Consider the following 25,033-nt stretch of genomic DNA (forward strand, 5'->3'; position numbering starts at 1 on the left):
TAATTCATTTAAATTTCAGAATCATATATATTCCATAACTGAATCAATATGCTCTAAATATAAGCATCAATACTAAATATATTTAAAAATACATTCAAGTAATGGTTTTAAAACTAATGATTGCAGTCCAATATATAATCATAAATATATATATATATATATATATATATATATATATATATATATATATATATATATATATGCATATATTGAAAAAAAAGAAAACTTTCATTCATTTTAACATATATAAAAAATATTCATACTTGTATTTATTTAATGTTTCAAGGGGTCTGCCTTTTAAAAAAGGTTTTATAGAGATTCTTTCATTTAAGCCTTTACCTTTGTCTGATTGCATCCTGATTATTCATTTTGTTTCCTGTTGCTCTGTATAATTCTTTATGTTCCCTATTCTTTTGCTTCTGCTTATTAGCTCTATCATCATGAACTTGAATTTGTGACTTAAATCATGGTCTAATGTGTGTCTAGCTAAAGCATTGGTCTCATCTTGCCTATTAATAGCATAGACATGCTCTATTACTCTTTCTCTTAAGGTACGATTGGTCTTACCTATATAATAACTGGAGCATTTGACACAACTAGCTAAATATATTAAGTTTCTGGATTTGCAGTCTGCATAATGTCTAAAAGTACAAAAAGCAACAGGAAACAAAATGGATAATCAGGATGCAATCAGACAAAGGTAAAGGCTTAAATGAAGGAATCTCTATAAAACCTTTTTTAAAAGACAGACCCTTGAAACATTGAATAAATATAAGTATGAAATATTTTTTTATATGTGTTAGAATGAATGAAAGTTTTCTTTTTTTTCAATATATGTATATGCATATATATATATATATATATATATATATATATATACATATATATATATATACATATATATATATATATATATATATATATATATATATATATATATATATATATATATATATATATATATGATTATATATTGGACTGCAGTCATTAGTTTTAACACCATTACTTGAATGTATTTTTAAATATATTTAGTATTGATGTTTATATTTAGAGCATATTGATTCAGTTATGCAATATATATGATTTTGAAATTTAAATGAATTAGTATATAAAGATGTTTTTATAAATATATTGTTACGGCGGTAGCATTGTTACCTCACAGCAAGAGGTTCTCCTGCTTGATTCTCGGCTGGGCTTGGGAGTGCCTTCTGTGTGGAGTCTGCATGAAGAAAGATTCCCACTGAGCATTCCTATACTTGGAGAAAGCACATGACAAGGTCCCAAGAAAACTGATTTGGCCAGTCCTGTGGTGGTTTGAAGTCCCATAAACATTGTTAGATAAGTGCAAGCTATGCACAAGGACCAATGACTCAATATGAACAGCGTTAGGTCTCACAGAGTGATTCCCAGTGAGAGTCCACTGTTGTTCATACTGGTAATAGACTACATTAGCAAACAGATCTGAGGGGACAGATCAACAAAGTTGCTGTATGCAGATGATGTGGTATTAAAGGCAGACTCTGAGTAAGAACTTCAGAAAAAGATAGGGGAATAGAATACAAAACTGAAGACGTGATGAAACTGAGTACAGATAAGACAATTGTAATGGTAGCAACTTAGGGAAATCAGAAGAAGCTGAGAGTTGAGATAAAAGGGAAAATAGTGGAACTGGTTAACAGTTTCAAGTATCTAAGAAGGGTAGTTGAGGAGAAGGGAAGTCTGAATAAGGAGGTCAAATCTGGAATCAGAGGGGCTGCAGCTAACTGGCAGAGAGTGTCAGTTGTAGTGATTGACAGAAGAATGCCAAAGAACCTGAAATGTAAGGTGTACAAAACAGTGGTGCAACCAGTACTACTGTATGGTACAGAAACCTGGGAAGTAAAGGCAGAGCACTTGAGGAAGTTAGAGGTGATGCAGATGAAGTGCCTAAGTTGGGTAGTACGATGCACACTATGGGACAGATGAAGAAATGAGGACATAATAGAAGAAGCCAAAGTAGCTCCAATTGTAAAAAAGGTCAAAGAGAACAGATTACAGTGGGCACATGTGTAGAAAAGCAGAAGACAATCTGGTGAAGAAAATTTCAGGCAGACAGCAGGAAGGCAAGAGGAATTGAGGACATCCAGCAAAGAGGTGGATAGATTGTGTGAAAGAAGACCTGTGACAGTCAGGCATGAGTATCAAAGAAAGCAGGACAGTGGCACTTAATAAAGACAAATGGTGACAGTTGACATGACACCCCAACCCCATGTAAAAAATGGGGAAAAAGGGGAGGGTTGATAATGATGATGACCACAACCACAATGGCGCCAAAATGGGTCATCCAACTTCAGTGACCATAATAAACCTTCAGTCAGAGTCCTTGACTTGACCCATAGTGAACCTTAGAGGAATCAACTTCCTGATGTGTGCCTTCTCAGCTACAGCATTTTATACAGCAGTTTATACAAACACTGTCAGTTTGCTTTTCATTTTTCTAGATAATATAATATATTGTCCGACTAATTTGTGGAAGAAGATAAAGCTGCAATACAAATTTAAGGCCACATTGACAATTTCATAAATGCAAGATGTTACAGAATCACCTCTTTCAGCACAAAAACATTGTTTTGTGGTCTCATATTAATGGATTATAAGATCTAGGCACCCCATCAGCATTCTTATTAGCTAGACCAGGTCTATTGGTAACATGAACTACAGCAGTTAGGACAGTGCTAATGTCATAACTTTCTTGTGACATCCTGGTGTTTACTTAGCAACTTAAATAAAGCTCAGAATTTGGTAACACATATTTCTATTAGTGGTTTACAACCGACTAAATCTGGGGTAACCAGATAAAAGGTCTTCTCTAGTAAAGAGTTTATATTGATAAGAACTGTGTGACACACTATGCTTGTTTAGTACCTGTTACACACACATTAATTTCTGGTCTTTTTGCACTTTTTTCTTCATCTTTCTTCCTCTCTTTCTGTGTTGTTTCCCAGACTCAATGTTTTCCATACCAGTGCTGTTTTGTCCAGTCTCTGTTTCATTCAGTCATTTTTATCTTTTGCTCTCCCACACCCCTCCCTGCCTTCCTTTCTCACTTTCTCTTCATTTTTTTTTCAAAATTGTAACCCTTTAAGACTCCAACACCCCACACACACATTCCTTCTGGTGGTTGCACCCACCTTCCATCAGTTCTTACAATGACCCGCTCAAGCTATCTTCTGTTTGTACTCAATGTGCATGATCCTCTTATATTTGCTGTCTTTACCTTGTTAATAACCTTTGGACTACATTATCTCTCATGTACTTTGTCATTTAGATATCTGGAATGTTTTCTGCAATCATTGCAAACTACATATCTGGTCATTCTCGTATAAACATGATGCTATTCAACTGTGAGAAAACTGTTTCCATTAATTTTCTCCTACTCCAACAATTTTCTCTATTTCTGCATATTTTTGAATGATATCTTTTTTACTGTATTTACCTTTGAATTCCTGCATTGTGAAGTCCTCCCTTCTTTTTCAGCAGGCCAAAGGATGTTTAATCTTTTCATACTATAAAATCCTACCAAGACTGGGGCACATAGCCTGTCATCAGTTCTTTTGACTGTTATCCTACTTACCAGTAGAACTGATTTTTTTCTTCATTTTTCGTGATTTTCAGCCAAACTGACATGATGTGTCCTGTGTTTCCTCAATTCACAGGCTCAGAAATCATGTACTTAATCATTAAAAAAAAAATCAAAAAGAGTGAGTGCTTGAGACCACTGTGTACTTTTTTTCAGGAGTGTTTCCTTCTTCTAATGTTGTGTACTTATAAGGTTCACACACACACACACACACACACACACATATATATATATATATATATATATATATATATATATATATATATATATATATATATATATATATATATATATATATATATATATATATATATATATATATATATAAAATTTCAGTGGTGTGGGGTTAAATGGGGGTTTCCTCCTTAAAACAAAACAAAACTGTTTTTGATCTGCACCATTGCAGTGAATCTGAACTTCTCACAATGGTGTTATTGCAAGAAGTTTGTGAATATATTCATAGTAGAAATGTGTCCTAAATATAGTTTCATAGTCATAAGTTACCTTCACTAAATGTATCTTTGATGTAAAGATGTCTGTTGGATAAATGACGTCTTGTAAGAATTTCCATCATTGTACGAGGGCAACAAAATTTTTGTTGTCCACCAGTGCATTCTTTTTTTTTTAAAAAAAAATTCTTTGCTTGTTTAATTTAAAATTTTCACTCTGGCATTCCACTGAGTGTTTTTTTTTTTTTTTTTTTAATTTCCATTACTGCTTGCACTTTGTAAATCATATCTCTATGCAACTAATTAAAATTCTCTGTATCATATCTTGATTTGGTAAGTAATTGTTTTGGTGTGTTCAATTCAAGTTTTTTATATCTTCACTCATTCCTGTTACCCATCATCATTTTGAAGGTGGGAAACTTCAATGGCAATTGCAAGTACCTATGTAGGTTTCCCTACTCCTAGTTGTATTTTTTCTGTACTAGAGTGATTGCAACAGAAAGCACCCTAGAAAAATCCAGAGGTGATAAACAGCCAATATTTAAACATATCTTTATTGGGACAACATCTGTACAAGAAACTGAAGTGCTTCTGACTTATTTAATGAGTGTAACTTTCTCTGAAGTCTAGAAGACAGCCACATACTTAATCCTCACACAAGCGTCATTGACATAAATGAGTTTGTCTCCAGTTTCAAGAGATCATTTGTTATTATTTTAAGCAGGATTCTTGTGTTTTGCCACCTGGTGTGATTAACGTAAGCTGTCTTAGTCATTTTCAAGTAAATTCTGTTTCCACAAAATGTAATTGCAATGTGTCATTGCCCTTAGCTATGAATAGCCTCCAGTTAGTTTATAAATATTTTCACAGGTCTGTACTTTAAAAACATAGCATAATTAACATACATTTAATATCACTTCATCAGCTCCTGCACATCTGATGTTCTTCAGAAAAATGCTTGCTCTGCTATAGATGATGGTATGGATGTTAGTTTTCTTCTTTTGTAAACATCCAAAGGTATTGACTGAGTGTAGCACTAAATCCTTTTGGACAAATTAAAAAATATAGTTTTAACCCCTTCTATACTGTGTAGATTCAGACTGGCAGGTCGATTTTAATAAAATTATAGGAAGCAAACATCTCACAGCATGTGGATTACTTCAAGGATTGATATTTACTCCTCTACTATTTAATATCCATGCAGGTTTCCCAAATTCCTGAATTTTGGGATTTCTAAATGAACTTCTGATATACAGGTGGTAAGAATAATGATTTTTCATGGGGATAACTGATTTTCAGGACTAAGCTGCATGGATTTTGAACTGGGCAGCAAAAGATAATTTAATATTCGGTGCTAAGAAATGTGCACTTATGAATCTTGAGAAAAGGAATATGGACAAACGATGAGATAATCGTTCAAATAGATGAGTACAGTGATCTAGGAATGTTGAAAAATTCTAAATTAATTTCTAATAAAATGTCCTGTACTTAATCATAAAAATGTGACAGTTAGATACATTTTCTTAGGATTCTTCCATGGAAGACCAAGTGCACTGGAGTTACAAATATTTAGGGGTCTAATTAGGCCTGCATTTGTGCATTCTGTGTGCCAGTGGAATCCACATGTGAATACTTCATCAGGTAATCAACAAAAGTATGCAGTGCGGGTAGATAAAAAACCTACAGAGCATAGGAAAACTTAACTATGATTGCAGTTTAAACAATATAGGTATTTTTCTCTCTTATTTAGAGGAATAAGATGAAATCATACAAAGATTTTGAGCCCATAAAGATCTTTTTCTATTTGACTATTATGGTCTAATTAGGAAAGATAATTTTCTGTTTCATACGGTGGTGCCATGGAACAGTCCAAATCCTATTTTATTTCTTTTTTATTTTAATTAGCTAATCAGGTAGAGCACTGCTCCCAGTGGACAATTTTCAGACACAGCTCTGACTAGAATGTAAATTTAGACTAAAATTCGACATTTAAAACAGATAAACGGTTTGTGCAGGTTACACTTAAGATTGCTGATGTCAAAAATAAGATGATAGAAAATGACTTACTGTTAATTTATTTAAGACAGCCTTAGGCAATTTTATGGCTGATACATTTTCTGTTTTAAGTTAATTGACACTATGGGTTTTCTGTTTCCTATATATGTATGTATGTACATATATGTGTATGTATGTATGTATGTATCCACAGTCAGATTCTGATTTCTTATCTCATTAAATTTTATGAAATAAAGTAGTTTTGTGGTATTCTTCTTGGTTTCATTATTTTGTATTTGGAAATTGCTTAAACAGTGAAACAATGGTGCCCCACCCAGGACTGGATCTCCTTCTCACATCCATTGTTTGCTGGGATAGGACTTAGCTGGCACACCCATAAAAAGGTTAAAGCAGGCACTGGGGGCAAATGAATGAATGACTCTTCCACTGATCCCATATTTATCTCTGTATTCTCCATTTATACTGTGCACATTCCAGAATATTACTTCTACATTCTCTTCCACAAGAAGGACAGCAAAATTACAAAGTGGCATTGCAAGTCAGCAAGGATTTTTATTGTCTCTGTCTGCATAAAGAATAAAGGAAAAGAGGTGCGCATGCATTTCTTCCTTACCACACTCTGAATGGAAAAATACACTGTAGATGCAAATTACAGCTCATGACAGCATGACTCAGACTACAGCTCCCAAGCTGTGTAACTAGGGAACAGTGAAATGCACTTATTTATATTAACGGTGCTTGCAGAGTGGAAATTGTTATGTATTAGCATGTACTGTCACAAGTTTTACACACCTGTTCCATCATTGTCCAGATCAGAGAGGTGAACTGCTTCTCCAAACCGGGATATCTCTTTGTCCCCAGTGAAGGTACTGATCTGAGAAATACCCTTATCAGCTGTCAGCTCATAAAGCAAAACTTGCCCAGCCTGGGAGACAGAAATTGAATCTGTGAAAAATTATATGAAAGAAAAAATTAACAAAGATTTTTCAGGGATCACTCAGCAAGATGGGTGAATGTTGCATACATGGCTGATATGAGAATGGCAAACTATTTATTTGTTTATTTTAAATCAGATAATATGCTGTTTGTAATTTTAAAATTCAGTTTTAAAACTGAACTGCATGAGTTTAAGTCAGTTCCAGTAGATGTAAAAATTGCACGGCAATTACAGAAAGAGTAAGGAGTTGCTTTATTTATACATATTAATACTATATGCATTTCTTCATTATTTACATTTTTATATTCTTAATATTTACACTTTTAGTTTTACATTATTAATTTTTTCACTTTCATATTGTCAGAACCATATTGTCTTAGTTTCTGAAGCCTTTTGAAGTCTAAAGCTCCAGAAGGCTGAACACAGAGACCATACTCCAAAATTACTAAAGTTGATATTTTGAGCTGACTGTTCATCTAAATAGCAAGTGTTTTTATTCAGTTTTACTCTACTTCACTGTACTTTTACTGTTTGGTTAAAATAACTATTGAAGTGTTTCTGGTATCTGATCCAGTCATATCTTTTTCTTTAATATTGTTGCTCTTTTTAAGTTTTCTAGCTAGCTTTTCAAATGTTAGCTTTCCTAGAGCCAGTGGCAGTACTTATGTGGCAGGGAACATAGTGTATTCTGAAAGTAAACATTATTAACTGAAGTTGTACTAGACAGATGCAGGCTCTTCTAATTTCCGATTCTCTACAAACAGACCCAGTCATTCTCACACTCATTAAGTGACTGATGCTGTAGTCCCACACTGTCTATTAAATTAGGTTCCCTTCCACTGCTATCTCAGATAACTGGGAACTGACTCAATTCATCTGTCTTAACTAATTCAGTTGCTTTTCACTACTACGACTACAAGCCACCTGTTAATACATCCTTAAAGTGACAGTCATGTCATATTAGAAATGCATTAAGGCACAGACTAAGGACTGGTGTCAGAACCATGGTTTAAAACTCAATGCCAAGAAATACATAATAGTATCCTTTGGGAAGACAGCTAACCCTGGAAACTACCACATTGATAATACACCCCCAAGAGAAGACCCAGTGGTCAAGGACTTGGGAATGCATGTAGACAGTAACCTGGCCTTTGACCATCATGTGTCTGCAGCAGTAGTAAGAAAACCATTCTGTGTTGCACAACAAGCAAAGGTATGGCATCTAAGTTCAAGGATGTCATTGCTCCACTGTACTCAGCCTTAATCTGAACAATTAAATTGCTCCATTCAGTATGTACCTGATCTAGCATATTCAACAAATGGAGCATTCACAGAGGCTCCTCACCAAAAGAATACAGGGTGTAAAGAACATGTCTTACAAGGATGGCCTCAATACACTATCCCTGTACTCAGTCTCTTATGGACTGCTGAGAGGTCATCTATGGCTGGCCTACACAGCATCCTTTGATCCTGCTATAGTGGTCCTGTTGCACATCCATATTCCCTTCTTTGGTTTTAACTTCTTCTCCTAAAAACTTCCTCTTTTTTGTTTTAAAAATAATGTTTGTATATAAACCATTGTCTTCATTTCTCTCATACATTTTTTATGTTTTTATAGTCTGCCTCTGCCCTGTTCTTTCTTTTTTTTATATGTTCTCATTGTTTCTAAATATTCCATCTTACCTCTTCTTTTCACTCTTTTCTTGTTTCTAAAAAATGTTTATATTTTCCCTTATACACCTCCCACAATGTCCAGCTTTCACAGTGTACTCTCATTGCCTCATGTTCGTTCCATGGTTTCTCTGTTGTTTCTTCATTTTATCCTTCTTGCCCACTTCACCTGTTAACCTTTTAGTTCCTTTTCCATCCTTTATTACCTCTGCCATCTCATATACTACTCCATACTGCCCTCTGATCTGAAAATTCAGCCACTTCCATCCCCCATCACTTCCTTCATATTTTTTGAATATATCGCATAATCTATTTCAGTTCTAAAGATTCCTGTTAAATGTTCAATCCCTATTTTCCTCTATTTTCAACCCTCCACATTTTGTCAACTCTTTCATCACCTTAATATCTTGTGCTGTTTTTCCTCTTTCCTTTCTTAAGTTATAATTATAGTCTTCCACCATAATTACTATCACTTTTACCATTACATATTTATTTATGTCTTTAATCATATTCCTTTTAAATATATTTGTGCCTGCATAGATCATTATTCACAGCTTTCCCTTCATCTCGTATCATTTATTACCACCCTCCCAGGTACTGCAACTATCACATCTAGTATTTTTTTCCTCATTTCATATCAGAAAACCTATTCCTAAACTTGTGTGATTTCTCACTGACTGTATAATCTTCCCTCCCTATATCACCTCAACTCTTTCTCTTTTTCTCCTTCTTCATATTCCTTGTAACCAACAAACATATCACATATATACTTAATTTCTTACACAATTCAGTAACCTACAAACTCCTGATATTATTTCATATTCTGTTTACATTTAATGACAATATTCCTATATCATCCTTTTCCTTTGCCTCTTTCTTAGTGCCAGTTTTATTTTTCACTTTCTTCTGCTAACCCTTCTCCAACTGATTTTTCATCATTACATTCTTGTAAAACGTCTCTCCTCTGCTTCATCACTTTCTAATGCTGCATACTTATTTTGAACTTGTATGTGAAACCTTTCTATCTGCAGAAAATCCACCTATTCATTTACCTCAGCCTTTGAAGTGTTTTATACATTTTCTTCACTTATATCCCACATAATGCTTTCATCTTCAGAAATATCTTCAGTAGCATTTTGAACTAATTATCCCACCCACTTCTCTACTATTTCATCTTTGTTTTCTCTTTCAAGTTCTAAAACAACAGCAGTGAACCCAGAAATGACCACTTTCATTATATTTTTAACACGCTGGTTAACAATTCCTTGTAGCATTCCCCTTTTTCCACATTGTCCACATCTTTTTTTGTTACAGTCTTTCCCCATATATGTTTTCCCACAAAAAGATGCATGCGGAATTCTCCTTCACTCACAGTCGTTGCACATATTTCCCACCATTCTGTCCAAATGTTTCTTTCAGTATACAATTTCGTAACATTATCTACTTTACTACAAACAGATACAAAACAAGTACTTAACTCATATTCTACATCTGATGTTCAGAATGGTACATTTCATTTTCTTTTTAATTGTTTGCTTAAATTCTTTAACTGAAAGTCTTTCTATCGTGACAGCATTTTTTTCTCTGCTTCATTCTTAAAGCATTCTGCTAACAAAGAAGTTTTAAATGTCACTTCAAAGTCATCATTACCAAAGTGAATTAATAATCTTCTGTCATTTAAATCAAAATAAGTAGCAAAATAATATTATCTATAACATTATACATGTTAGTGATATTACTGTTTTTTGTTATAAGTCTTACCACTGGCCATTTTCTCTGCATATTCAGTCTTTAAGTGTTCCTTTGCACTCCTGCACTTCTATCTTCCACCATGCATCTTCTTCACAAATTCAGCATAAATCTTTGTAGTTTTCCTTTCAACATTATATCATTCTCACTTCCCCTGCTGCAACTGTATCCTCAAAGGACTGGTTTCTCCACAACTGAACAATATTTCTTCTTCGCTCCCAGCTTCTTATTGCCATTTCCAAAATGTCTTTTTCTTGTAGCTCTCATTCTGCCATTGTATTCCAATCAAACTCCTCAACATCCTTTGTCTCTTCCTCCTTGATTAAATCCATAAAGGTATGAGTTTGAAGTCTTTCACCACCAAAATAGTCACAACTCCCTCTGCCATCTCTGTATCAGGCTCCACAGGTTAGGCCCTGCAATACTCTAAGCTCTGTGACTGCTATCCCCCCGCCATATTGGAAGGGTCCAAGACCAGCAGCGGTACTCTGGCATCACTAGAGCTGGAGCTTTCCATTCATATACATCATTCAATTTTCTATATCCCTTGTCATTTTACAGAACAGAAAATCCAACATAATAATTATCAAGTGCAGAGCATTAAGTAAATCCATATACAGTCTTTTAAATATATTAAACTATTCAAATTTCATCTCCCCACTCCCTTGCTTCAAAACCATGGTTTTATTCTTCTCATAATAATTTCATGCTCCCACATTTTATTATACAGCAATTCTTGACATTATTCCAGATGAGCCACCCAGTACTTATTAATATCATACCTATGATCTTTTCTTCGTTCTTTCGTTTCATCATAAATTCCATAACACATCATATCCAAAGCTGTATTTTGAAATCATTCAAACTGATATTCATTTTAAACTTTTTTCCATATTTGTTAAACTAGATCACAACCAGTAGTGCATGTCCAATAGATTCATCCACCATGCATTTCTGGCATAATTGTTCATTAATATGTTTACATTTCATTTGTCTCTTGACTGGTAACTTTTGCAATATTAATATCCATAGAATATTTACCATTTCACTACCCTATATCTTTTAATAGTCACACTTTTTTGCACCTGTGGTTTCACATAAATGTTCTCCATAATTTCTTCATGCAATACTTTCCTATTTTTATGTACACCCTCTATCCCTATTCACCGATTTTTACTATAGTCTTTAACGTCCTTATTTTCATATTCCCTTCTTCTTTTTCTTCTGCTTTCTGTCATCCAAAATTCTTTATATTTCTACCACATCATCTTTCCTACTATATTTTTGTCCTTCTCTGTCATGCTATTTAGCATCCAATATAAATTAATTGAAGCTAAATGTACAATGGGACTCCTTAAACCTATTCTTCCATCTTCTTTTTTTACAATACAACACCCGGCTTTTAATAGGTTTCAACCCTGAATTCCAAATACCTCCCCGTGAATTTCCAATAATTCGTCTTCTATCATTTTGGAAATGCTAACACTGCTGCTATATTTCTCAGTTTCTCCAACATATATGCATGTATCAAATAGATTGCTTTGCAAATGTCATTTGGAATGCTCCCCACATTTGCTACTCTTTATTTCTTCCTTCCTTCTAGTGTCCTCCTGCTACTTCTATATTCCCAAACATAATTCCCATTATACTTATGTCAGACTTTGAGAAATATATCTCACCAATTTTTACAGCATCTCCAAATCCTTTACTTTTATCTTTGTTCAACACTAATCATACTTCTCTTAACTCTTTCTCAACTACATAAATCATTTCCTTTACACACATTTTATTCTTAGCAATTATTATTAAATTGTCATCATATATCAAATATACTGGAATTCTCATCCCATCTCTCTCGCCATATCATACATCATAAAATTACCACATTCATAACTAATGTAAACAAAACTCCACGTATAGGGCACCCATGGGTGGCTGCCATGTTTTATAATGTTAATTTTGTCTTTCCAGAGTTAAATTTTACTTGAATGACCAATTCTCTGAATCAGTCAGCTGAGAAATTGGAAGTTTTTGACATTTCTGGGGAGAGCACATGGCAAATCAACATTAGCCACTTTCCCAGATTGCCACATTAGCACACAGCTCTATCCACAAGGCCATTCTCTATGCTGAGACTATCCAGTGGTAGGACACTCTCTGAATTAGAACAGCTTAGAGGGATGGGGAAAGCCATTCTGAATAGCAAATCATGTCTTATTTTTTGTATTTATTTTATTTCTTAATTATTTTGCTTTTATTTACTGGGCTTGTCTATCTCTGTTTAGTGAAAAACTTTTCAGCAGAGGCCTGGGGAGAAAAGCTCCAACATGTTACAAGCATTTTTAAACAGACATTCAGTGATGTACGTGAACAGACAGTAAGTAACATACAGTAACAATTAGAGCTACATTTGCTAATTAGATCACATCCATATGAAATAAAAGAAACTATTACAATATAAGATATTTATGCATTTAGTTAGTAAATGTTGAACACTGAGCACTTGAAGAGGTGTATTAGTGGGCTTATCAAAGAGATAACTAATCTTATGATTAGTGATTAGGCATTCAAAGAAATGGAAGTGTGAGAAGGAATTTGGTAGGGCAGAAAATGTTAATATCATAGTTAAGAGGTGGGGTATTAAACAGGTTCAGAGACAATTATATACAGTACATGGCTATCATAAGGTTTATATTACAAATGTAGTGGTACACTATATGTGTATATGGCCTGGAGATGTTAGTAAAGCTATTCTGATATTTGTAAAGACTTGGTTGCGGGGGATAGGGTTCTGAGTGAAGAGAAATGATTTGTTGATATGGCAAGCTGAAGATAACATTAGTTAAGTGTCTGTATTAAGGGTCTTAGAAACAGGGACCCATTACCATCATAAAAAGAATTACTAGAGTGAGGGAACTGATGAAACATGACTAATTTTAGGCCCAACAGCATTATACAAACATGGAATGTTCAGTATAACAAAGCAGACAAAAAGAAAGATAAAAGTAACAAAAAAATTGGTAGTATATATATATATATATATATATATATATATATATATATATATATATAATGTATAGATATATATAGATATATATATATATATATATATATATATATATATATATATATATATATATATATATATATGTGTGTGTGTGTGTGTGTGTGTGTATCTATACCTAGATATATATAGGTATATATATATATATAGAGAGAGAGAGAGAGAGAGAGAGAGAGAGAGATATCCACATCAAGGTCAGGTATCCAAATGTATGAAGTAGTAAAAATCCAAAAGAGAATACCACGACCACTCCACGGCTAAACAAGAACTTTATTAATAAAATGCTAAGTGCTTTCGAGTTGTAACCCTTCTTCAGATCAAAGCTCAAACAAACAAATATTTAAATAGTAAAACAACCAATTAAAAATTGCTATTAAAGTGCCAAAAATATTTGGTCAATAAAATGTAATATGTTAATAAAACTTAAAAATCAACCATTCAGGTCAAAAGTAATCACTATCCTAAACCAATGGTAAAATGGCCTATTCATCGATAAAAAAACAAAGCATTTTCCTTCATTCGTGTATAATATTCTGTATATTTAAACAGTTTTAACTGTGTAATAATGCACTTTAGACCAAATTTCTTAGCTTAGATCTACATTTTCATTTTTTGTGTGATTGTATAACAAAGCATTGAAGTTTATGAAGCAATAATAAAGAGTATTATTGTTAGAGCCAATCATAAGGCTAAAATTCAGTTAGGGACCAATCACAAGTCTTAAAAGTTGTAAACCAATAAAGAATGAGTATTAATAAATTCCTCCAATAAGAATATGCTATCATTTGGCCAATGGCTATAGTTGTAGCAATATATACTTAGAATTACATCAGACCATAAATTGTTTATAAACAATTATAACATCTTCCAAAGAAGTCAAGAAAATGTGCTTCAGCATTCACCAAAAATTAACGTAATCATCATATGAAATGATGTATAAAAAATTATTAACATTTCATATGTAATACAATCATAATTACACTAAGTTTCTGATAACTAAAACCTCTCCTGCATACTTCGAGGTCTGGAGTAACCAATCAAATTCAAAGTGACTTTTTCAACCAATGAACCTGAAGCTGGCAGGAGTGAAGAGATGTACTCACAAACCAAACTTCACCATGCATTACTCAAGCCAAACCAAGACAATCAACACTCTATTATCACAAAATACAGTATGATCACAGCAAAACCAGATCTTCCAAATATAAAACTTCCTGTTTATGCTTCAATAATAGCCAGCCAAACCCCAAGACTAACTTTTTTGACCAATGAGTTCATAAGTAATAGAAGTTCCATTAGGTCAATGGCCTCTTTTCAGGGAAGATTTGAGTTGGTATTTATACTGACTAGGGGAAAGGGCACTGGCGAACTTCCCCTACTGCTACAAAACTCACAATGTGTGCAGCCAATGAATGATACTGTCTATTATTGTTTCTAGTACAGTGCCAGCCAAGAGAATGGCATGTGAACAAGGTGAGAGAGGAGTGAGGAATAGAGGTGATTGCCAACACCTTGTATTTATTTTCCAAGAAGGAAGTGGAGTTATCTGGCACAGATAATTATGTGGGTGACCAGATAGAGGATACTGAAGATATTTTTCAGGGAGAGGAGGGGCAACATAAGTAATTCAGGAATAATTTGGGAGAGTTGTAGGATGATAGAATGAGTACAAGACAGGGAAGGATTTATCTCGGGATGAAATGATGGAAAGAATACATAAAGAGGATGGACAAGAACTTAACAGAAAAATGTCCATAGAAGTAGTCTGAGAAGGAAGAAAGGAGAGAGAGAAGAAGTCAGAAGGAACAGAAAAGAAAAAGTATGTAGATAAAAGTCACAATAAAGAAGAAAAAGGAATGGACAGATATAAAATATGGAATCAGGGCTCATGAGGTAAGAACTTTTATTCTGATTTAAAAAAGATACTTATTATGACATTTTCTTTGAGACTACTGCAGTATTAGATATCTTTTTAGCAGAGTATCAAAAAAAAAGAAAAACACAAAAGACATCTCTGTGAAATAAATATATTATAAGGAGTTTCCTTCGTGAAGAGAGGAGAGATGTAGGATGATAGAGTGAGCACAAGACAGGGAAGAATTTATCTTGGGAGGAAATGATGGAAAGAATACATAAAGATGATGGACAAGAACATAACAAAAAATGTCCGCAGAAGTGGTCTGAGAAGAGAAGGAAGAAAGGAGAGAGAGAAGAAGTCAGAATGAACAGAAAAGAAGAAATATGTAGATAAAAGTCACAATAAAGAAGAACAAGGAATGGACAGATATAAAATATGGACTCAGGGCTCATGAGGTAAGAGCTTTTATTCTAATTTAAAAAAGATACTTATTGTGACATTTTCTTTGAGACTACTGCAGTATTAGTTTTTTTGGGAGAGTATCAAAAAAAAAAGAAAAAAAGAAAAGAAAAGACACATCTGTGAAATAAATATATTATAAGGACTTTCCTTTGTGAAACACAAACAAGTTAATATACAAGTTTAGACAGAAACTAAAAGAGAAACTGTTAAAAATATATTAAAGACCTTTTGCAAAGAAGTAAAGGACATTTCTAAAGTATTTGATAATAGAAGACTTTGTATAGTGGCTTGGGATTGTAATTTGATTTTGAAAATGGAAAACTGAACAATTGCACATATCCCTAGCATAATTAATGTTGAAGGTAATAGAACTGATGTTAAGTACTGGGGACAACCAAAACCATGTTTTTTGTAGGTTAGTGGGATATTTTGTAAGCAATTGTAGCAACAAGAAATGTTATTTATGTGAGGAGATTGGTCATGATGCAAAAATATAAAATTAAATTTTGTGAATGCAAACAAACAAGTAATTTATGGACGGATTGTGAGAAATAGAAAAATATAGAACTTAAGGTAGAGGGACAGATTAGAGAAAAGCAAATGACAAAGAACAATTGCAAAAAGGAGAACAACCAAAAGATAAAAAGGAAAGTTTAGACAATCATACACAAGAAGAAATAAGATCGATAAAGGAAAAAGGGGAAAGGGAAATGGAAAACAGATCAGAAATTAGTGATGGAGATGATATAGACTTGAAAATGGTTAAAAGGAACAATTGCAGTGGAAAAGAAAAGAGTTAAAGATAAGAAAAGGAAATTTCAAGGGAAAGTAAAAAAGAAAGGAAACAGATAAATAATTTACTGCAAATTAAGAAGAAGAGAAGTAAACATTCTCAGAATTTTATCTGTCAATGTCAACTGTGTAAAAAAATGTAGTAAGAAGGATTGGGGTTTTAGGATAGTGCAATAAGTAGATAGGTTTAAATAGTCTTAGAGGATGTTACAGGTTTAACTAAAGAAGAAACAAAGCGAACAGAAAATTTATGGATTCAAGGTAAAATGTGGAATTTGGGCAAAGAAACATGCTCAGGGACAACTATATTATATAGTATAGCAATAAAACTATTGTATTATGCTTTAGTTAGATTAGGAAAATTAACAGTAGTCGGTTTAAGGTGGGAAGGAAAGGTTTGTAAACTTATAGCAATATATGCTTGTGTAATATATAAAGAAAGAGAGAAATTATTTCAAGAAATGTTGCACTATGTCATAGTAAATATGGATATAATAGCGGGATTTTAATTATGACTTAACACATAAAATGCAAAATGATATAGATCAGATAAAAATACTGGAAGAAATAATAAAATGTGGGAATTTAGAGTTATATGAAATTAATAAAAGTAGATATAGAAGAGGAAATTGAAAACAGAAATAGATTATTTTTTAGATCTAAAACTATAAAGTCATGATAGAATAAGTAGTAGAAACAGTATTTTTGGATAATTTGGCTATATTGATAAATATAGAGAATGCATAAAAATTGGAAGAGGAATAAAGAAAATAAATGAAAAAAAGTGGAATGAGAAAGGTAAAAAGATATAATGGAGTTATGGAAATATCATTTTCTATGAGATATTTTTATAATAACTGGTCAAAATGGTAGATAGTACTTAAAAGGAAAACAAAAGAATGTATTTAATTTGGGAAACTAGAATAAGACAAATAGAAAAAGAATAATAAAGGAAAATATAAAAACTGTATTGGGCAAACTGGACAGAAATGGAAAGGAATATTTTAGAAAAGAAGAAGAAATTTACTAAAAGTATCAATAAAAAAATAAAGATCTATTACATAAAATATTTTCTCAAAGGAAAAAGGAAGAAGTATCACCATGTTTGAGTAAAAAACTAAAGGAAATAAAAATAAGATCGCAGTATCTGATAGCAACCACCACTTTTAGTCAAAACACAACCTCAAGTAAGCATTTTCATCTCTTCCAATTCAAGCTCAGAGACTTCTTCAGACTGAGGTATACATAACATTTCTATATTTATTTTAAAATGTAGAAATGTTATGTATATCTCAGTCTGAAGAAGTCTGCAATCTTATTTTTTTTATTTTTTGAACCAGTTGTTTGCTATTTGCTGCTTTTAAGAGAGTAAAAGTAATGGAATAAAGTAGTATAATGAGAGAAATGAAAAATAAAAATGGAGAAATTGAAACAGAACAAAGAAATGTTATGAATAAGGTTGTGCAGTATGTTAAAGAGATTGCAAAAAAGAGGGATAAAGAAAATAATTGGAGTGTAAATCAAATTATGGAAGAAATGAATAAAAATGGAAAAAATATGAGTATAGACTTAGAGATGGTATTGAGGAAAATAAATATAAATTCAGCAGCAGGAGATTATGGTATTGGATATTTAATGTAAAATAATTTGTTACAATAGCAAAAATAAATTTTGATGGAACTGTTTAATGAATGGATAAATGACAATATTTGTTATGCAAAAATAGGTAGAGGAGTTATGAGGTTTATATGGAAAAAAGGAGAGAAAATGAAATAAAGAAACTGGAGAGCAGTAATATTGAATAACACTGATTATAAGATATTTATGAAGATAATGTAAAAGGACTGGAACATAAATTGGAATAACACTGATTATAAGATATTTATGAAGATAATGCAAAACTATAAAGATATTTATGAAGATAATGCAAAATGACTAGAAAATAAATTGTAATACACAATGGAAGAAGACGTTTAATGGGTTAAAGTAAAAGGGAGCCAAGAATTATCAATGATAATTAGGGAAATGGTGGACAATATAAAAAAGAACAAAAGGAAGCAAAATTAATGGTGACTGATATAAACAAAACATAAACAAAACATTAGATTAAACACAGCATGAAATGTTATGGCAAATAATGGGAGGATATAATTGTAGTACATTAGTATCTTAGTAAATGGTTGGTTAAGTGAAGAAATTGAGATGAACAGAGGTTTAAAACATGGATATCCAGTAAGTAGTACTGTCTTTGTAATGTCCATGAACTGTGTAGTAAAAGAAATAACTGAAGAAATGAAAAATGTTAAATTTGTACAGAAAATTGGTATTCATATCCAATCATTATGTCATATGCAGATGATAAAATTTTAATGGCTAAGAATAGAGAGAAAATAAAAGAGGCAATTATATATGTGCATAAAAAATTGCAAGAAGTTGGATTAACAATGAATAGAGAAAATGCAAGGGTTATGGAAATGAGGAACAGCTGGAAGGAATGTTGATTGAAAGAAAAGATATATTAACATTAGGATTTAAATTTGGTGAATGTACCTTAATAAATGAACAATGGGAGACATTTTGAAAGAATTTAAAGGATTTAGTTTTATGTGGAGCAGATACAGATTATTTTATAAGAAAAAAGTAAATTTAATTAAAACAATATGGATGAGAATACATTCATACATAGTTAGTGTGTATATGATACCAAGAGATTTGGAGAAACAATTATTCAAAATAATCTTTACATTTATATGGGGATCTAGATTGAATTTAGAGAAAGGAGGAGTGTTATACATGAATAAGGAAGAATGGGGACTAGGATTATTAAATCCTGTAATATATGGATCTTCATTAAATTTATATAAGCTGTTGAAATGGATAAATGGGCAAGAAAACACACTGGTTATAAAGATATCAAAACAGAAATATGAAAGAGAGTGGTTCTCAATGAAGTCAAGTAAAAGAGAGACTATGTGGGTGAATGAAGAAATGAAGCTGTACCAAGAAAAAATAAAAACATGGAAATTGACAATAGAAGAGACAGAGGAAAATAGAAAGATTTGGTATAAAACATAATGACACAAAAGTAAGACATAAATCCATGGAGAAATTTAACAGAAGAAAAAGTTTGAGCTATAAAAGAAAGGAATACATGGAGTATGAATGGGTTAAATGCCAAGATTTTCTATGGGGGCTGCAAATAAATTATCAGTAAAAGGAAATATGTTATATAAGAGAGTAAGTCAAACTACATGTTATTTTTGTAATGAATTAGTGATGGTAGAACATGTTTGTTACAGTGTAGCAGAGCTGAAAAATTTGGGAAAAAATAATGGAGGACAAGATTATTAAAGAAATACAAAATTACAAGAAGATAAATATGGATATGATTGCATATGTTTTTTTATGAAAATTATAGTAAGGAATGTGTCAAAACATAGGAAATTGTTTTATATTGTATGTACAATATGGAAAGATAGGAAATTGTTTTATATTGTATGGACAATATGGAATGAAAAATTGGATGAAATTTTGTTTGATGGAAATTGGGTAATATCAAATATAAGGAAAATCAAACGATGGTTGTGGAAGAAGGAGTAGGGGTCTTGAAAAACAGGAAATTGATAATGTAACAAAAAGAGTATTATAGTCAATATTTTGTAGAATAAGTAAAAGTGAAGGGCATTTTGGTTTGATGGTAAAAATAATTAGCAATATAATGTTGAGCAGGATGATGAAGAAAACATTGTAAAGTCCGAAAGTAATGAGTAAGTAAGAGAAAAGGGAAAAACGTATTAATGAAAAACAGCATGAAGTAATAAAACATGATTCGGATAAAAATGTTATAGTTCAAGAGGATGAAGGTAACTGCACTGAGAGTGTTGTAAATAAAGAAAAAATTGAAACTGATAAATCAAATGTTTGTGAAGGGACTGGAAGGGATGTTAAGAAAATACATTTGATATGTGCTAGAGTAAGGGTGAAAAAAGATTGAAAAATACATCACCAATGATTAAAAAGGAAGGTAAAGAGTAGTTTAGATGTGTTTCAATTAAAGAAAATAGTGAAAAATCTGATTCTGAGGCTCACAGAATATCTGTAGATAAGCTAAAAAAATATTCAATTAAGGAAAGAATTAAACACTTCCTTAAACTTAAAAAGAAGGAAAATAATTTTAGAGTGCTTTCAGTAAATGTGAATAGTATTATGAATACTGTAAGAAGGGTGGGGTACCGTAATGGTGTGATAAATGTGATGTAGATATTGTTCTTATATAGGATGTAAGATTCCTGACAAATGATTAAAGATTGCAAACAGAAAAACTGGGGGTGGGGTAGAAAAATAATATGGAACTTAGGAGGTGAATATTTTTTTGAGTGGCTATACTGTGTAAAATAGTAATAATACTAAATATGACATTAGTATACACGGAAAGGTTAGCTGTTGTACACATGAGCTGGAGAGAATATATTTATAGAATTATAGGATTATACACAAAATAAAAGAGAGAATTTGTTTAATCAAATATTAAATCATGTGGTGGTTAACATGAATATTATTATAGCAGAGGACTGACTTAATTGTGATTTGAGGAGAAAATGTAAAAAGAAAGGACAAGATGTTAAAAATAAAAGTGAAAAATGTGATAAGTTAGCTGTGTGAAATAATAGTCAATGGATTTATAGAAGAGGGGTAACTGGATTTGAAATTAATTATTTTGTACTGTTGGAAGGTTTGAGTGTCGCAGATAGTGACACATTAGAGACAGGCTTTTTGGATCATTTAGAGATAGAAGAAATAAGTATATTAAAACAGGAAAGGAAATTAAAAATCAAACAAGAAATTATGGGATGGATTTGAAGAGTGAGAAGCACTGCATTTATGGAGGGGGTCATAAAACCATGAAGAACTTTTATAAAACTTGGTCTGAATGTTGGACTGAATTTAAAAAGAAGTATAAAAAATATTTTTTAATGGCAGGATGATTTAAGAAAGGATTAGAAAGTGACATATGGAAAGATATATAGAAATTAACTGCAGAATTTAGAGATGAATACCAGACAGCATTATGATATGGAAAAGAAAATATATAAAAAGTCAAGAAAAAATAAGACATTACTGTTTAAGCAGAGATATTCATTACAAGAGAGAAGGTGTCTGTATAGTTGGGTAAAATAGTCAAGGAGGATATTAGTATAATGAGGGAAACAAAAATGTAAAAGGAGAGGTAAAAAGAAACAAGAGCAACTTATCTGTATTATAGTACATCATGTGGAAAATATGTATAAAAGTAAAAAGAATGAAAATAAAAGAGATTAGAAAGTAAAAAAAAGTCAAGAAAGAGTTAAGAAAGAATTTGAAAAAGAAATTACTATTAGTAAATTGGACGAAGTACTTAAGAAAGTAACTGTTGATTCAGTATCAAGTCCATATGATAGAGGGTATGAAATGTACAAGAAATTAAGGGGTTGGCAATGAAAGTGTTTTGTAAACCTTTTGAATGAATGGTTGAAAGAAGGGTTTGTTTATAAAAAGTTATGTAAATTTATATGGAAGAAAGCTAAAAAGAATGAAACAAAAGAATGGAGAGCTATCACATCAAATACAAAATATAAGTGTTTTATAAGAATAATACAGAGGGGAATGGAAGAAAGGATGAAATATATTATGGAAGAAAGTCTATATGATATAAAAGGGAAGGGATGACAGGAATTATTACTAGTGGTTAGAAAAACTATGGATAATATTATAAGTCAAAGGAAAGATGTGAAACTTATGGTAGGTGATATTAGTAAGGTATCTGATAAACTCAAAGTAAATTTTATTGTCATTTAGACACCACAAGTGAAGTCTAAATGAAATTATGTGCATCATGCTCAAATTGAGAAGACAAATACACACATACAATTACATGTGTATAAAACCGAACATTTACCTTTCTCTTAGACAGTTATAGTATTACTTATTACTACAATTATTGTATACACCACTATAGCAGCTGATTGTTCCTTATTTCACCCATACTTATTATACAATGTAATTCTCATGTTCTCTATATCATGAAAATATCTAGCAGTTTGTATTGCACATAATTTTCTTGTAACTTGATAAGTTGGCTATGATGTCTTATTATTTATTGCATTTTTGTTTGGTTATCACAAGACTTGTCAGTGTCATACATCCCTGAAAATAATACCAGATGTCAAGAGTCTAATCACTTGTGAGAAAAAACTGTTCTTGAACCTGGTCATTTTACAGTGTACACTGTGGTATCTTCTGCCAGATGACAGGCATGTGAATATTTCAAAAACAGGGTGAGTAGGATCACTTGCTATTTTTGTTGCTCTGTTGTAACAATGCTTTGTGTGTAGATCCTTTATCAATGGAAGTTTGTGTTCAATTATTTTCTCCGCAACTCTTGAGTATCTTTTGTACTACTTTTGGTTCTGCAGCTGATCAGCTTCCGTACCACATTGTAAAGTTGCACATTAGGATACTTTCTATGATACCCCTGTAGAAGGTTGAGAGGCTAGAGGGAGATAGGTTTGCTTTCCTTAGTCTCCTCAGGAAGTGCATGCATTGATGGGCCTTCTTTACTATGTGACTGGTACTGGATGACCAAGAAAGATCCTCTACTATACAGACCGCCAGGAATTTTGTGTTCTTTACCCTTTCCACTATTTCCCCATTTATCATGAGAGGAAAGTGAGCTGCTTGTACTCTCCTGAAGTTTATTATGATCTCCTTGGTTTTACTGACATTGAGGTGAAGATTATACCTGACACACCAGTCAATCAGAGAAATCACTTGCACTTCTTCCCTGTAAGTTTTTTTTCTCTTTTGCTGATGAGGCCCACAACTGTAGTGTCATCCATAAACTTCATGATGTGGTTGGTGTTAAATCTGGCTTTACAGTCGTGGGTCAAGATGGTAAAACAGCAGCAGGCTTAGCACACAGCCCTGAGGCACTCTTGTGCTGATAGTGATGCTCTTTGAGGAATTCTTGCCCACACATACTTTTTGAGGTTTCCAGTTCAAAAGTCCAGGATCCAGGTGCACATGTGATTATTAACACTTAGGTGGACAAGTTTTTCTTTTAGCTGTTGTGGGATCACTGCACTGAATGCTGAACTAAAATCAATAAACAGCATTCTGACATAACTGTCCTTTTTTCTAGGTGTGCCATTGTGAGATGCAGTGCAACATAGATGGCATCTGCCAAGGAGCGGTTTGCATGGTATGCGAACTGCAGTGGATCAAGTGCTGTTGAAAGGGTTGCTGTCAGGTGTTTTTTGACCACCCTTTCAAAACTTTTCATGATGATGGACATGATGGCTTTTGTCAGTAGTGGTATAATGTTTGTGTTTTTAAAGCACTTGAGTACCTTCACTTAAATGAGGGAGATATTAAATATATCCATCAGTACAGTGCTTAGTTGCTCAGCACAGTCCTTTAACATCTTACACAATATGTTGTTCGGCTCAGCAGCCTTTCTTGGATTCACCTGACACAGGGTCTTTTTCATTCACCTCAGCTTGGTTTAGAATAAGCACTTCATCACCTGGGCCTGTAGGGATTACCATTGCCTAGGAGCAGTTCCTCTCCTCAAATCTGATGTAGAAGGTGTTCAGCCTATCCAGGAATTCTGTGCTATCCTCACATTGAGCTGATGTTGGCTTGTATTTGGTTATGGATTTTATTCCCTGCTACATACTCCTGGAGTCCCTCATGTCAGTAAAATGGTTTTGTACTTTCTTTCCATATGCCCTCTTTGCCTTCTTCATCCCTCTCTTTAGATTTGCCCTTGCCACCCTAAGAGCATCTTTGTCATTCATCTTGAATGCCACATTGCATTCTTTTACCAACTCGTATACTTTGCCTGTTAGCCATGGTTTTTGGTTTGCTCTTATGATGATGTTTTTATTCACTGTCACATCTTCTATGCATATAAATATATATATATATATATATATATATATATATATATATATATATATATATATCACCACTGTTTCTGTGTATTTGCCCAAGTTGATCTGTTAGACGACTGTAGCAGCCTCTTTAAATATGTTCCAATTTGTGTTCTCAGAGTAATCTTGAATTGCTGTGATTGCACCCTATAGCCGTACCTTGACTTGCTTCCCTGATTAGTGCTGTTTTATATACTGGCATTAACATAATGGTAATGTGGTCTGAGCCATCCAAGTGCGAATGTTGCACAGCTTTATATGCCAACTTAATATTGATATGCACTTTGTCCAAGGTGTTATTTCCCCTAGTAGCAAATCCCAAATGTTGGTAATAATAGAGTAATACTGACTTTAACTCTGCCTTATTGAAATCTCCTGCAATAATGTGTGCAAAATCTGGGTTTTAATTTTGTAGGTCACAAACTGAGTTATACAGCATAGTCTGA

At 32.7% G+C, this 25,033-nt stretch overlaps 1 protein-coding gene across 1 annotated transcript in view; it reads right to left on the bottom strand.

Moving 5' to 3' along the window:
• GPLD1 (glycosylphosphatidylinositol specific phospholipase D1) overlaps window positions 1-25,033 on the bottom strand; it is an 871,054-nt gene that overhangs the window by 124,367 nt on the left and 721,654 nt on the right. Inside the window, exon 22 of the mRNA XM_044065746.1 lies at window positions 6,877-7,029. Coding sequence (XP_043921681.1) covers window positions 6,877-7,029 — 153 coding nt within the window. The remainder of the gene's footprint in view (window positions 1-6,876; window positions 7,030-25,033) is intronic.

This window comes from Protopterus annectens, chromosome 3.part0, assembly GCF_019279795.1.
Source record: "Protopterus annectens isolate FY-2018-M chromosome 3.part0, PAN1.0, whole genome shotgun sequence".
Classification (NCBI taxonomy): domain Eukaryota; kingdom Metazoa; phylum Chordata; order Ceratodontiformes; family Protopteridae; genus Protopterus; species Protopterus annectens.